Source organism: Anser brachyrhynchus (assembly GCF_964034855.1).
Source record: "Anser brachyrhynchus genome assembly, chromosome: 10".
Lineage (NCBI taxonomy): Eukaryota > Metazoa > Chordata > Aves > Anseriformes > Anatidae > Anser > Anser brachyrhynchus.
Genome location: NC_137705.1, coordinates 16,629,481 through 16,641,481, shown reverse-complemented (window position 1 = coordinate 16,641,481; position 12,001 = coordinate 16,629,481). Strand labels below are relative to the sequence as shown.

The 12,001-nt window shown below is 42.9% G+C and overlaps 1 protein-coding gene across 3 annotated transcripts in view; it reads left to right on the top strand.

The window, feature by feature from the left end:
- Nucleotides 1–809: 809 nt before the first annotated feature.
- POC1A (POC1 centriolar protein A) overlaps nucleotides 810–12,001 on the top strand; it is a 57,248-nt gene continuing 46,056 nt past the window's right edge. The window contains exons 1-6 of one of the 3 annotated variants that reach the window (XM_080606453.1): nucleotides 810–967; nucleotides 1,624–1,708; nucleotides 3,711–3,882; nucleotides 6,482–6,661; nucleotides 7,945–8,052; nucleotides 9,160–9,275. In XM_080606453.1, coding sequence (XP_080462579.1) covers nucleotides 950–967; nucleotides 1,624–1,708; nucleotides 3,711–3,882; nucleotides 6,482–6,661; nucleotides 7,945–8,052; nucleotides 9,160–9,275 — 679 coding nt within the window. In that variant the 5' untranslated portion in view covers nucleotides 810–949. Of the gene's footprint in view, nucleotides 968–1,248; nucleotides 1,440–1,623; nucleotides 1,709–3,710; nucleotides 3,883–6,481; nucleotides 6,662–7,944; nucleotides 8,053–9,159; nucleotides 9,276–12,001 lie in introns of those variants that run through there. The other 2 variants (XM_080606454.1, XM_080606452.1) reach the window with 2 other exon arrangements.

Below are 12,001 nucleotides of genomic sequence, written 5' to 3'. Positions count from 1 at the left end.
AAGTATCATTTTATGGCAGCTCTGCTGGACCTGACAGGACAGGGACATGAGAACACTTAGCCTGACCCTCTTCTGTGAGCAGTAGTCTTATTCCCATACGCTGCTAGAAAGTGCCACCCTTTCCCCTGTCAGCACCAGCCATTCCTGCATCACCTAAGTTTCTTGCTTAGCCTGCAATTCATTCCTCTATTGATCTCCATCTTTTTTTTTTTCCTTTTTTTCTTTTTTCTTTTTTAATTGAAAAGTTAACCTATTCTGCTAAATCAATGCTTCTTTCGCCCAGTTGTGGGAGTCTTAATATGGGAGTCTCAGTAAAGAAGCCTTACCCCCCCCCCAATTAAACAAACAAAACAGAACAAAACAACAACAAAGAAACAGCTTTAAGTCATATGGCCCCTAAGCAAGAAGTGCTCCTCATTTATGAATGAAGCAGAAGTGATGAAGTGGAACAGGCACATTGTCAACACTGCCGGCCTGGATGGTCAGGAGGAAGGACTGTCACATTTGACAGGCTAAAAATGAGCCTGTAAAATACTTCAAAGAGAATTATGTGCAGTTTTGCCTCTCCTGGACTGCAGCACAACGTTAAGCAAACATCTCGTGGTGCCGTGCCGTGCTGGAGAGGTACCCGGAGCCCGTCCGGGGCTTGCAGCAGGCTCCTGTGGCTGGGTGCTTGTTTGCCAGTGCCACCGCCGGAGCTGCCGGGCGGCCTTTGGGGCTTTTTCTGTTGAAGCGTAGGGTGTAAGTGCGAGTGTGCAGCAGGACCAGGGGAGGGTGTACGTGAACTCAGAAACACGAAACTGGAGGAAACGCCGGGGCAGGATGGGGACTCGCCGCCCTCCCGGCCGCCCGGCGGCGCTCGTCCCGGAGCCTTTCCGCCGGCGGCGCCGTTGCTACGGGGCGCGGGAGGCGCCGAAAGCGAACGGCGAGGGGCGGACGGGCGGGCGGCATGGCGGCGGCCGGGCCGGTGAGGGGCCGGGGCCCCGCTGCTGCTCGGGGGGTCGGGGTCCGGCCGGAGGCGTCCTGCTGGCGGGCGGGGACAGTCCCGAGGGCCGCGCCGGGCTGGGGCTGCGAGTGCGGGAGGAGGCCCGGGGCTGGGTTCAGGGGGGATTTCTGGGCTTTGGGGGCGGGAGGGCTGAGCGCTGCGGCTTGGCGAGGCCTGGAGCGGGGGGCTGGGGCGGGGGGGGGCAGCGCTGGGTGCCGGGGGAGCCTAACGTTTGGCCTTCCTGTGCAAAGATGGGGCTCTTGCCTACAGCTGGACTGAGATGAGCAGCTGTTAGAGCAAAGCTGCGCTTGGTGACTTGCTCCGGTGTTACTTCAGTGTGACTGATGTTCCAGGGCCAGCTTTGGGGTGTCTGCGTGAGAAGCAGTGGGAAGCATGCTGCAGAAATGCACAGATGGTTTACACAAGTCAGCTAAGATCAGGAGGGGTTATCAGCGTGGGTAATTTTTCCTTTCAAAAACTTCTTGATGTGTGTGAAACGCATGTTTTGCATAATGTTCATACCTCTAGCAGGCTTTCATGGAGTGAATATGGAGCTTGGTTAGCTTGTCATGGAAATAAAATTATTTTGTTGTGTGAAGATGGTTCATCTATTGTGTCCGAACATTATTGTCTTCTAGGAAGATCCGTCCCTAGAGAGGCACTTCAAAGGCCACAGAGATGCTGTCACTAGCGTGGACTTCAGCCTCAATAAGAAACAACTGGGTAAATAAGCTCTGTATTTTGATGGCCCAGTAATGATAGAGTTTCTCTCCTTTAGCTGTGTGAGGAGAGCCCTGGAGGTCCTGAGCATTAAAATAACTTAGTTTTGTGATGAAAAGATTTGTGGGGGTTTTAGGATGAGTATTTACATGTGCCTTTAAAAATTCTGTTGTTGAACCATAGCGGTGACAAATTGTGTGCGTCCTACTAGAGCTTTAGGGTCATCTACTGTTGCCTACCGTTGTGCAGGTACTTTGTTTTACAATGCAGTGAACATAAAATAAAACCTTATTTTTTTTTCCCTGCACAAGTATCTTTCCTCCTCTTTTATTTCTCCTATTTAGACACTTGCCTGTGTTCATGCCAAGACTTGTGTCCTAGCTGCTATTCAGTAACTCACTGTGTATGCTTTCAGTAAGAACTGATAGGGGTTTTGGCTCTTGATGAAGCTGTTGGTCCATCTGTGAGAACAGTGCTTTGACTCACTGAGAAGGTATGTCAGAAATGATTACTTGAGACAATGTACCTGGTAGGCAGTGGGCACAGCGGACATGAATTAATAGAAATGCAGCAATCAGTTAGGTAGCCGTGGGCTGCTTGTAATAATTCTGTTCTGGACCTTGCAACCTACAGAGCACTTGGGAGGTTGCAAGAAAATGAAAATTACTCAAACCCATCTTGGACCATCCTTCTGCTGTTCTCCCTTCCCCTCTCTGATTCTATTTGCCTTTCCCTAAAACTTTATCTAGTCAGTGCAGATCTTTGTTTATTAAGGATGCTCTGAATGTAACTTAGTGTTGCTTTTCACCATCTTTCCAGAAGTAGTGCTTGAGCCTTTGCCTCCTCCAACTAGACTGTGAAAGAGTTACTCTTGATATTTTTTAGTAAATGAGATCAGGTAAGAAAGGGAAGAAATTCTAAGAATTTTTCTTTTTTAGATACTGTTGGGTCAGTCATGTATACTTGACTGTTGAGAGATTCTCCTACCTCCCTCCCTTTGCTGCCCCAAACCTAAAGGACTAGGTCTTTTTATTCCATTAGATTGTTTGCCCAATCTGGTTAGGATAGTTATTGCTAACAAGTCCCAAGGAGTATCCTACTAAAATGCTTTATTGAGATGTCAGAGCATTATTTGCCTTATATTTTTGATATCAGTCTTGGAAAAGATGTGTTATTTCAACTTAATATTTTTGCCAGACAATGACTTAGTAAAACCATGATTAAAGTTTTAATCTGTTGACACTACACCATATGCTCAATCTACTTTTACACAATTGTCCCTCCTTAAACCTTAGTATCCCTAAGAAAAGGTTTTGCCTGAATCTTTATGAGTTCAACTGTTGTTTTTGTAAGGTTTTTTGTTTCCCTTTAAGGGACATGATTCTGTATGAAATAGGCATGTATTAATCCTGAATCAATGGCAGGAAAAGGCTGTCTTGTTGTTGTTGTTGTTGGAATGACTGTGAAGTGAAAGGACATTTCCAGCAAAAGCTATTTGTTATTTGCCTTAATGCTAATGACCTGGAATCTTCTTGTAATTATGTTACATCCATATCAGAACCTGCCATCAAACTGATCTTTTTTTCTAGGAATATCTTGAGATCTCCCTGCAGATATGTCCTACTTGGGAAGAGAGATGCAGCTTGGGTTTGTTGGCAGGCTAAGACATATACTCTGTACTAGCCTGTGGAAAACCTACGAAGTTTTCTATTATTTAGGCATTAAACTGATTTGAAGGGCTATTTTTACTGTCATGGTATCTGAGATTTGCCATCTAATATTTTTTCTCTTTGCTAAGTCAATGCTGGCATGTGTTTGTAAGCCAATGCATGACTTTGTATGAATTGCTAATGAAATACAGAGTATGCAATACATCAGTGAAATTTAAAGGACAGCGTGCTTGAGACTGTTGGAAGCTGTGATGGTGAACTGTGTGTGAAAGGTGGTTTCATTGTAACTGGAGGAGAATTAATGCAAATCATTTTTTCTTTTCTTTTCAATTCAGCAAGTGGCTCGATGGACTCGTGTCTGATGATCTGGAGTATGAGACCTCAGATGAGAGCCTATCGCTTTGTGGGCCATAAAGATGCGGTGATGTGTGTTCAGTTTTCCCCTTCTGGCCACCTAGTAGCTTCAGGATCCAGAGACAAAACAGTGCGTTTATGGGTTCCTAGTGTGTAAGTATTTCTTACCACCATGTCTCTTTTTAAGTTTAACTATGGTTTAGGGTTTTTCCCTGCTTCTTGAGAGCAATTTTTCAGCTCTGGGCCTTAAGAAAGAACCATTTTATGGAGCAGCTTGGACAGAGGAGAGGTATTTCAGTCTTGAAATGGCATTGGAAATGAAACTGAAGTCCCTTACAAAGCTTAAAATCAGTATTACTTTCCTATGTTAATATAACAAGTCATTAATGTTACCCATCAGTGGTGAGCTGTTGGATTTTTTTTTCTTCCCCCCACCTGTCTGTCTCTTCTAGCAAATTGATCCTTTGCTTCTCTGCCAGTGTTAAGCAAGAAGCTTAGACACAAGCTGTGGTCTGGTGATGGAGATACCTGTTCTGTGAGGAGGGTGAAGGTTACTAGCTTGCTAACTAGCTCCCTGAGTAGCTTCAAGTTTGCGGTCTTAAATCCAGGGCAGTAATTCTGCTGATCTCTTTTCCTAATTACACCAAAATTTTTGAATTCAATTATTTCATGATCAGCGTGGCCAAGACAGCTACCTGCCACTTCATTTCCCACAAAGGCCTTCTCTGTTCTCAAACAACAGATCCATGAGGGCACCTTTCCCAGTTGGCTCAGTCAGGACTTGGACAGGAAATTATCTTCAGCATGCTTTAGGAAATTTCCCAGACTCGCTTGTTGCAGCACTATGATAGTCCCACTTCATGTCTGGGAAGTTGAAATCTCCCGTAAGGACAATTAGCGCAAACTTGTTAAATTTCTCAGAAACTAACATATAAATAGAAAGGACTGGGATGTAATGGGAAAAGTGAACTTCAGCGATGTTATCTCAGTTGTTTAAGGGATGTGATCTCTGTAGTCTAAACTTTATCTGTGGTTGTCGTGTCAGAAATGGGACAGCATGGAAAGGAAACTATTGTTACACCAGTTGTGAAATACCTTCGTACATGGTAGCTCTGATCTGTGCTTTTTTGGTGTTCTTTGTCAATTTACCTTCTTTAGACACAACTAAAACAAGAGGCATCCAGGTTGAGTCAGGTTTGTAACTGTGAGGGTCATTAAAGGGCAAGGAAAAGCTCTACCGTGGCCTATTTGTGGGTCAGGAGCTTCTTTCTAAAGAATTGGAAACCTTGTAGTCCCTTTCAAGGGTGATAAATTATTGAGTTAATGCTACCCTGCTGTATTGATTTCTGTTTGGGATTTGTTTTTTTGTTAAGTCATGTTGACAGAATTTTACAATTTCACGTTTTTGCTATGAGATTTTATCAGATCTGGGGATGTTTTGTGGTTTTAGACAAAACGAAAACTTTATTAAGAAGTAACCATTACTGTTCTTTGCCTCCTGGTAAATAAGGATCAAATAAAACTTGAGAGCTCTGACTTTTCTGAAGAGGGAGGGAATATTTCTGGAAGGCATATAGGATTTTTACTTTCTGCCTTTTTGGCTTCAGTAGTGCCATGGAACTCAGCATATAGCAACAGAATGCAGTTTTCCAGAAGCCACAGTACAAAGCTAGGCTATTAGATACCAAAGGAAAAGAGAATAAAATATGTCTTTCCATCCTCTTCTGTTTGTGAATATTGCACTCTTGGTAGCACAGTATACATTGTGCAGACACGGGACTCTTGGTCCAAAATATTCCTATTGGATCTCAAATATGTTGTACTCCGCCTTGCGTTTATTTGCCAGAAAAATACCTCTTTCATTTATTTGGAAACTGGAGGAAGACGAATTAGTGATACCTTGTCTTTTCTCCAGCCTGACTGCGTTAATAGTAGCATTACTCGGTGTTGTACAATGTCAGGCATTCTGCATTTACTCATATTGTTTCTCCTGTGATGCTACATCCGGAGCTGTCAGCTGGAGCATGGGCCACTGCAGAAACAGATGTGAGGTGGTTGCCTTCTTGGCACTGTCTGCGTGAACTGCGAAGGCACCTTTCTTTTCATCTGCATTGCAGTGAGGGAGTTAGTACAGAATCTCAGCCTCTTCTTCTATGTGATGTTTCTGTAAATGTTGTTTTAAATAGTTGCACAAATTAACAGCATTCTTGCCCCTTTCTAGGCCACCTAAGTTGTTTCAAGTTGGATTGGGTTCCAGTATTGAGGTAGAAAACTGGTTTTAGCTTTGTATTCTTTTCAACTCATGAATTTGTCTGGGGTTGGTCAATGATTTCTCCCTAATGTCAACCTATGCAGTTCCCATAGAAATCATAGAAAGGATTCTGTGATCCTAATGGATTGGAAGGGACCTTATAGACCACCTAATTCCATCCCCCCTGCCATGAGCAGGGATGCCACCCACTAGATCAGGTTGCCCAGGGCCTCGTCCAGCCTGGTCTTGAACACCTCCAGGGAAGGGGCATCCACAGCTTCTCTGGGCAGCCTGTGCCGGTGCCTCACCACCCTCTGAGTGAAGAATTTCCTCCTGACATCTAATCTAAATCTCCCCTCTTTTAGTTGAAAACCATTCCCCCTTGTCCTGAAATAATGGTTAATAGCGCTGCATAGCCATGCAGAAGCTTCATGTTCTCAGGTATGCAATGTCTTTGCTGTCATGTTGTGCCATTTTAAAGTGTCCTTTCCTTCTGTGTAGCAAAGGAGAATCTACCGTGTTCAGGGCTCATACAGCAACTGTGAGAAGTGTTCATTTCTCCAGCGATGGCCAGTCCTTGGTTACGGCTTCTGATGACAAAACAGTCAAAGTGTGGACAGTTCACAGGCAGAAGTTTCTATTCTCACTTAGTCAGCACATAAACTGGGTTCGCTGTGCCAGGTAAGTGGCTTTCTGGGAAATAGTGATGGCCATTTATCCTTCAGGGTAGAGATTGAGCATCGTGGTCTTGTGTAACTATTTAGGATGATTCAAATTTGTCCAGTGACTGAAATAAATTGGTAACATGCAGAGAAAAATTGGTAACGTGCAGAAAAATGCCTTAGATAGCAGTTGTGTACCCATTTTTTATTTCTGTAATAATCTTTGTCAAGCAGAGGCTTTATTGCTTAGTTCCATGTTTTACTTCTACCTGCCTTTTGCATCTTGAAGTTGCCAAAGAAGGCAAAATGAGAGATTATAATTGTTACTGCAGTTTAGTTACTTATAGGCTTGTCATGCCTCTATTCAGAAATGATCACGCATGCTCCTTCCATCATTTGGTTAAGGAGAACATTCCAAGTACATAAAGATAATCATCTACAAGCATTTTAATGTGTCAGGTTATTCATTGTAGATATTCACGAGGATCAGCTAATGGTATCTTCATATTTCCTGTAAATAGCAAGCAAGTACATAAAATGCTGAAAGGGTTGCCATTGTAAATACATTATTTCCTTATAACTGTCTCAAAAATTCAGTTTTCCACGATCCATCTCTTCAGAACAACAGAGTTTTTCTCTGGGATATATGTATTTAGGATAAAGCCAATGTCCCTAAAGGTGATTCTTGCATTAGAGTTCATGAAAGTGATAGTGACAGTGACTGACAGAATTAGAGATGCCCACAGTACAGTAGAAGGAATATTTTTCTGGTGTATGTGATGTTCTCCAGTTAGAAACTCAAGGCCTGATCCTGTAATATTTATGCCTCTGAAAGAGGTACATTGATCTTGGTTCTCTTGTAATGAAATTTTTAGATGAATGATGTACGTTCACCTGAGGCATTAGAATGATGAAGCTTCTCCTCTAAGAGCTGCTCCAATGGGAGTAATCACATTGCTGTTAATACTTGTGGCAAATATAGGAATTGTTTTGAATCAGGGTAAAGAAACAACTTCAGATACTCTTTAATTAAAACAGGTAGGACAGGAGATCTTAAGTCAGACTGAAGACTTTCCTAAGGATTATTTTATGCGCTTATGGAATTAGGGACGGCTTGAGGAATTATGGGTTGCCTTTTTCCTCAACCTGTCACAACTGTCTTTTTAGTCTCATTGATGTCTGTGTGACTTCTCAAAGAGTCAGGTGTGTTTATGGATGTGCCCTGACAGCTGGCCAAATCCAGTTGACCCTGTGTACCTTTTGCGTGGGGACACTTCTTAATTGCTGTTACTCTTTTCCTAGGTTCTCTCCAGATGGACGCTTGATTGTATCAGCCAGTGATGATAAAACTGTCAAACTGTGGGATAAAACCAGCAGAGAATGTATACATTCCTTCTGTGAGCATGGCGGGTAAGTAACTGCCAGGGCACGAGGACCAGCCCTGTAGTGATGGCTCAAGTGGGGTGTGTGGTGACTGTACACCTGTTTTTGTCACTGCGGTCAGAGATCCTTGTCCTGGCAATCATTTCCACCTCCTAAAAAATGATTAGCACCTGTTTCAAAAGCAGCAAGCAGCAGACGAGGTGCAAAAAGCTTCCAGAATTGCTTTGATCTTGTTATACATTGTCCAGGTTGGAACATGAAGGGTTATGTTTCAATAACTGTCCAGTATGTCAGGCCTTAAATAATAAGAACAGAGAAACTTATTTTTGAAGCTACTTAAATTATTGGTTTCTTCCAGACTTGTCAAGTGTTTTGTTGTTTGTTTTTTTTAATTGTATTCTGAGTTGAAGAAGTAAATTAAAGTAAAAGTATGCTGGCAAATTGGTACTTCTGTGCTTTGTTTCATCCTCAGAATGCCAAAGAGTTGCTCAAAAAAATCCTGTTCTATTCAGTTGTGGAATCAGGGATTTTTTTTTTCATATAAAACGTTGAGCTGCAGCAGAAGTTAATTTGTCCAGAAATACAAAATGAGTCTTTAGAGTACTGAGGTGGGACTATGCCTAGCTTCTTGCTGTATTGAAAATTCAAGTACAAAGTAATAAACAATTATATTAAGACAAATTCAGGCAGCATGATAAGTTAAGTAAGCAAAGTAGTAAATTCAGTAAGTTGTATCTCAAAATTAGTTAAGAATAATAAGGGGCTGGGGGGGGGGGGGCGGATCTGTGTTCCATTCTTGTATATGCCAATCTAGAAATCCTGTTAAGTTATACAGACCTTTACACTTTAAAATATTCCACAATTGAATCCATCAAATTTCCAGAGGCTTCTATCTACAGCTCCTACACACAGCTGTAATGCAAAACTTTGAAGACAGGTATGCTTAGATATGATCCTGCAGTCTGCTTGGGGTTATAAGCAAGGTCTTGAGAGAAGTTTGCCAGTATGAATTTTTACATTTTCTCCTTTCCTTAATGTTCAGTGCATCATGATATAGTTTCCCTTCTTGAAAATACCTTTCTGATCTTCAGCAAGAATTAAATATAAACAGCTGGATTTAACTGCAATTTACAGGTTTGTGAATCATGTGGATTTTCATCCCAGTGGTACATGCATTGCTGCAGCTGGTACAGATAACACAGTGAAGGTGTGGGATGTTAGGATGAATAGACTTCTTCAACATTATCAAGGCAAGTTAAGATCTTTGAAAAATCTGACCATTCCATGTTTTAATATGGATTGCTCTGAAGCCCCAGGACTCTCTCTCCATTACCTGCTGTTTTTCCAGAAGGGCATTGGCTTAGGCCTACCCAGGGAAGCCTTTCTTCACCAAACCTCATGCTTTGCTTTGTATTAGCTCCAAGACTGATTCTTGCAGATTGATGAGAGACGCTTCTGTTCTGATTTTTCCTTTTCTGCCCACCATCAAAAAAAAAAAAGGGCAAAAAAGCCCCAGCACTGAAATTGTATCATATTGCAGGTGTGCATAGGTGTTATTTGCAATTCCGCTTGGCTTTTATTTACTGTTCTTGAGGAAATAATGTGCAGTAGAAAGAATGTGGCCTTTGCCATCAAGTAGGTCTGTGAGAGAAATCCAATGCATTCCAGCAAAGCAAAAAGTTAAGTTTTTCATGAGAAAATTATGGAAATTTAACAGAGGAAGGAAAATGAAAATCAATAAATTGCAGTTCTAGACCATGATATATGCTTACAGTTCCTTCTCCAGTATCTCCTTTGGTTTTCATCTTCCAGAATTGTTTTGGACCTTGTTACACCTTTTCCAGGCTAGTTTGTCCTTGGACTAGCTTTATATTTAAGAGTCTAGTTTTTGTTGTTGTTTTTTAATCCTTACTTTCAAAATGGCATCTCCTCCTATTGCCTGTTGTTGTCAAACTGATTAGTGCTGCCATTTGGTACAATTGAGTAGGGAAAAAGGTCCTTTCCGATTCCTGCAAGCTCAGCAATCCATACATTTTGAAGCACTGTCTTCAGTACAAATAGTGCATCAAACTTAATTTTGTTAGCTTTTGTGAAGACCACTTCAGGCATGCTAGTCAAGCAGATCGAAAATATGGGACTGGAGCTCAGTATTCTGTTCTTTCTGCAATCCACGCCAGATAGCATCAGTTCCTGCTGCTACAGCCTCACAGGTGAATGCCAGGCAGAAAAGGCAAAATAGTAAAATATTTTTGCAGTTGATTTCTGCTAACTTCAGAAATTAAAAGGCAAAAATTGAACTTTAAATTAAAACAGTTGGACCTCCTGACTTTATTTAACTAATTGTTTTTCAAAGTGCTTTTGTGTATGTATCCCTTTACACACAGGTCAATGAAAGAATTTGCATAGTCTTTCAATGAAAGTTCCTTAGTTTCCATTAAAATCGAAAGGCAGAGAAAGTGTTACGGTGGTTTAAGGAGCAGGGCGCTCCTTCTTGTGTTCCTTCAGTGACCTGTACAAGACAGCCTCTTCTTGTACATAAGAGTAATGGGAGTTGCTCATCTCAGAGCAAACAGACTGTTTGCAGAGAAGTCATTAACGTTGTGAAAGTCCTCTGGATTCCATGAAAAAGTACCTAAAAGCTTTGCAAAAACAGGTTGGTGAGGATTAGGAACAGTCTGCAAATTTTGGAATCCTTTAGTAATTCTGCCCTGTATAGTGGGCTGTTCTTTGCACACGGATGGAAACACCATCACCATTATGATTGTCTAATCAAACCATTAAGCACTGATGGTGACACCACCATCATTGAAACAGTTCTCTTCTTGGGTTAAAAAAAAAAATGCAGGCACAGGAATAAGGAATATGATTGTATCCTGGCTTCTAAACTGAAGGTTGTCCTCTCAAGTGTGTTGTCCCTGTGGAGTCAGGTCAAATGGGTGTTGAAATCTTTCAACTTTAAATCTGCTTCAGTTTCTTGAACTCTCATATAACATTATTTTTATTTATTCAGTTATTCTGATGTACAATCGCTTCTGGTTCCGATAATTCACAAATGTAGCGGACGTAAAGCCTTTTGAGGACTGTTATTTCAAATCATTGTAATTGTACCTTGTACCGGCCACATACCAGCAATGAATCAGTGAGGTGGATTGATAATTGGCTGGATGGCAGAGCTCAGAGGGTTGTGCTCAGTGGTGCGGAGTCTGGTTGGAGGCCTGTAGCTAGCAGTGTCCCCCAGGGGTCAGCACTGGCTCCAGTGCTATTCAACTTATGCACCAATGACCTGGGCAATGGACAGAGTGCACCCTCAGCAAGTTTGCTGACGACACGAAGCTGGGAGGAGTGGCTGATACCCCAGAAAGCTGTGCTGCCATTCAGAGGGACTTCGACAGGCTGCAGGGTTGGGCCGAGAGGAACCTCATGAAGTTCAATAAGGGCAAGTGCAGGGTCCTGCGCCTAGGGAGGAATAACCCCAAGCACCAGTACAGGCTGGGGGCTGCCCTGCTGGAGAGCAGCTCTGCAGGGAGGGACCTGGGAGTCCTGGTGGACAGCAGGCTGACCGTGAGCCAGCAACGTGGCCTTGTGGCCAAGAAGACCAGCGGGATCCTAGCCTGCATCAGGAGGAGTGTGAACAGCAGGTCGAGGGAGGTGATCCTCCCCCTCTGCTCAGCCCTGGTGAGGCCCCACCTGGAGCATTGTGTGCAGTTCTGGGCTCCCCAGGACAAGAGGGACACAGAACTACTGGAGCGAGGCCAGAGGAGGGCTACGAAGATGATGAGAGGATTGGAGCAGGTGTCTTACCAGGACAGGCTGAGAGAGCTGGGCCTGTTTAGCATGGAGAAGAGGAGACTGAGGGGAGACCTCATCCGTGTGTATCAATATCTGAGGGGAGGGTGTCAAGACGTTGGAGCCAGTCTCTTTTCAGTTGTGCCCAGTGAAAGGACGAGAGGCAACAGGCACAAACTGAAGCACAGGA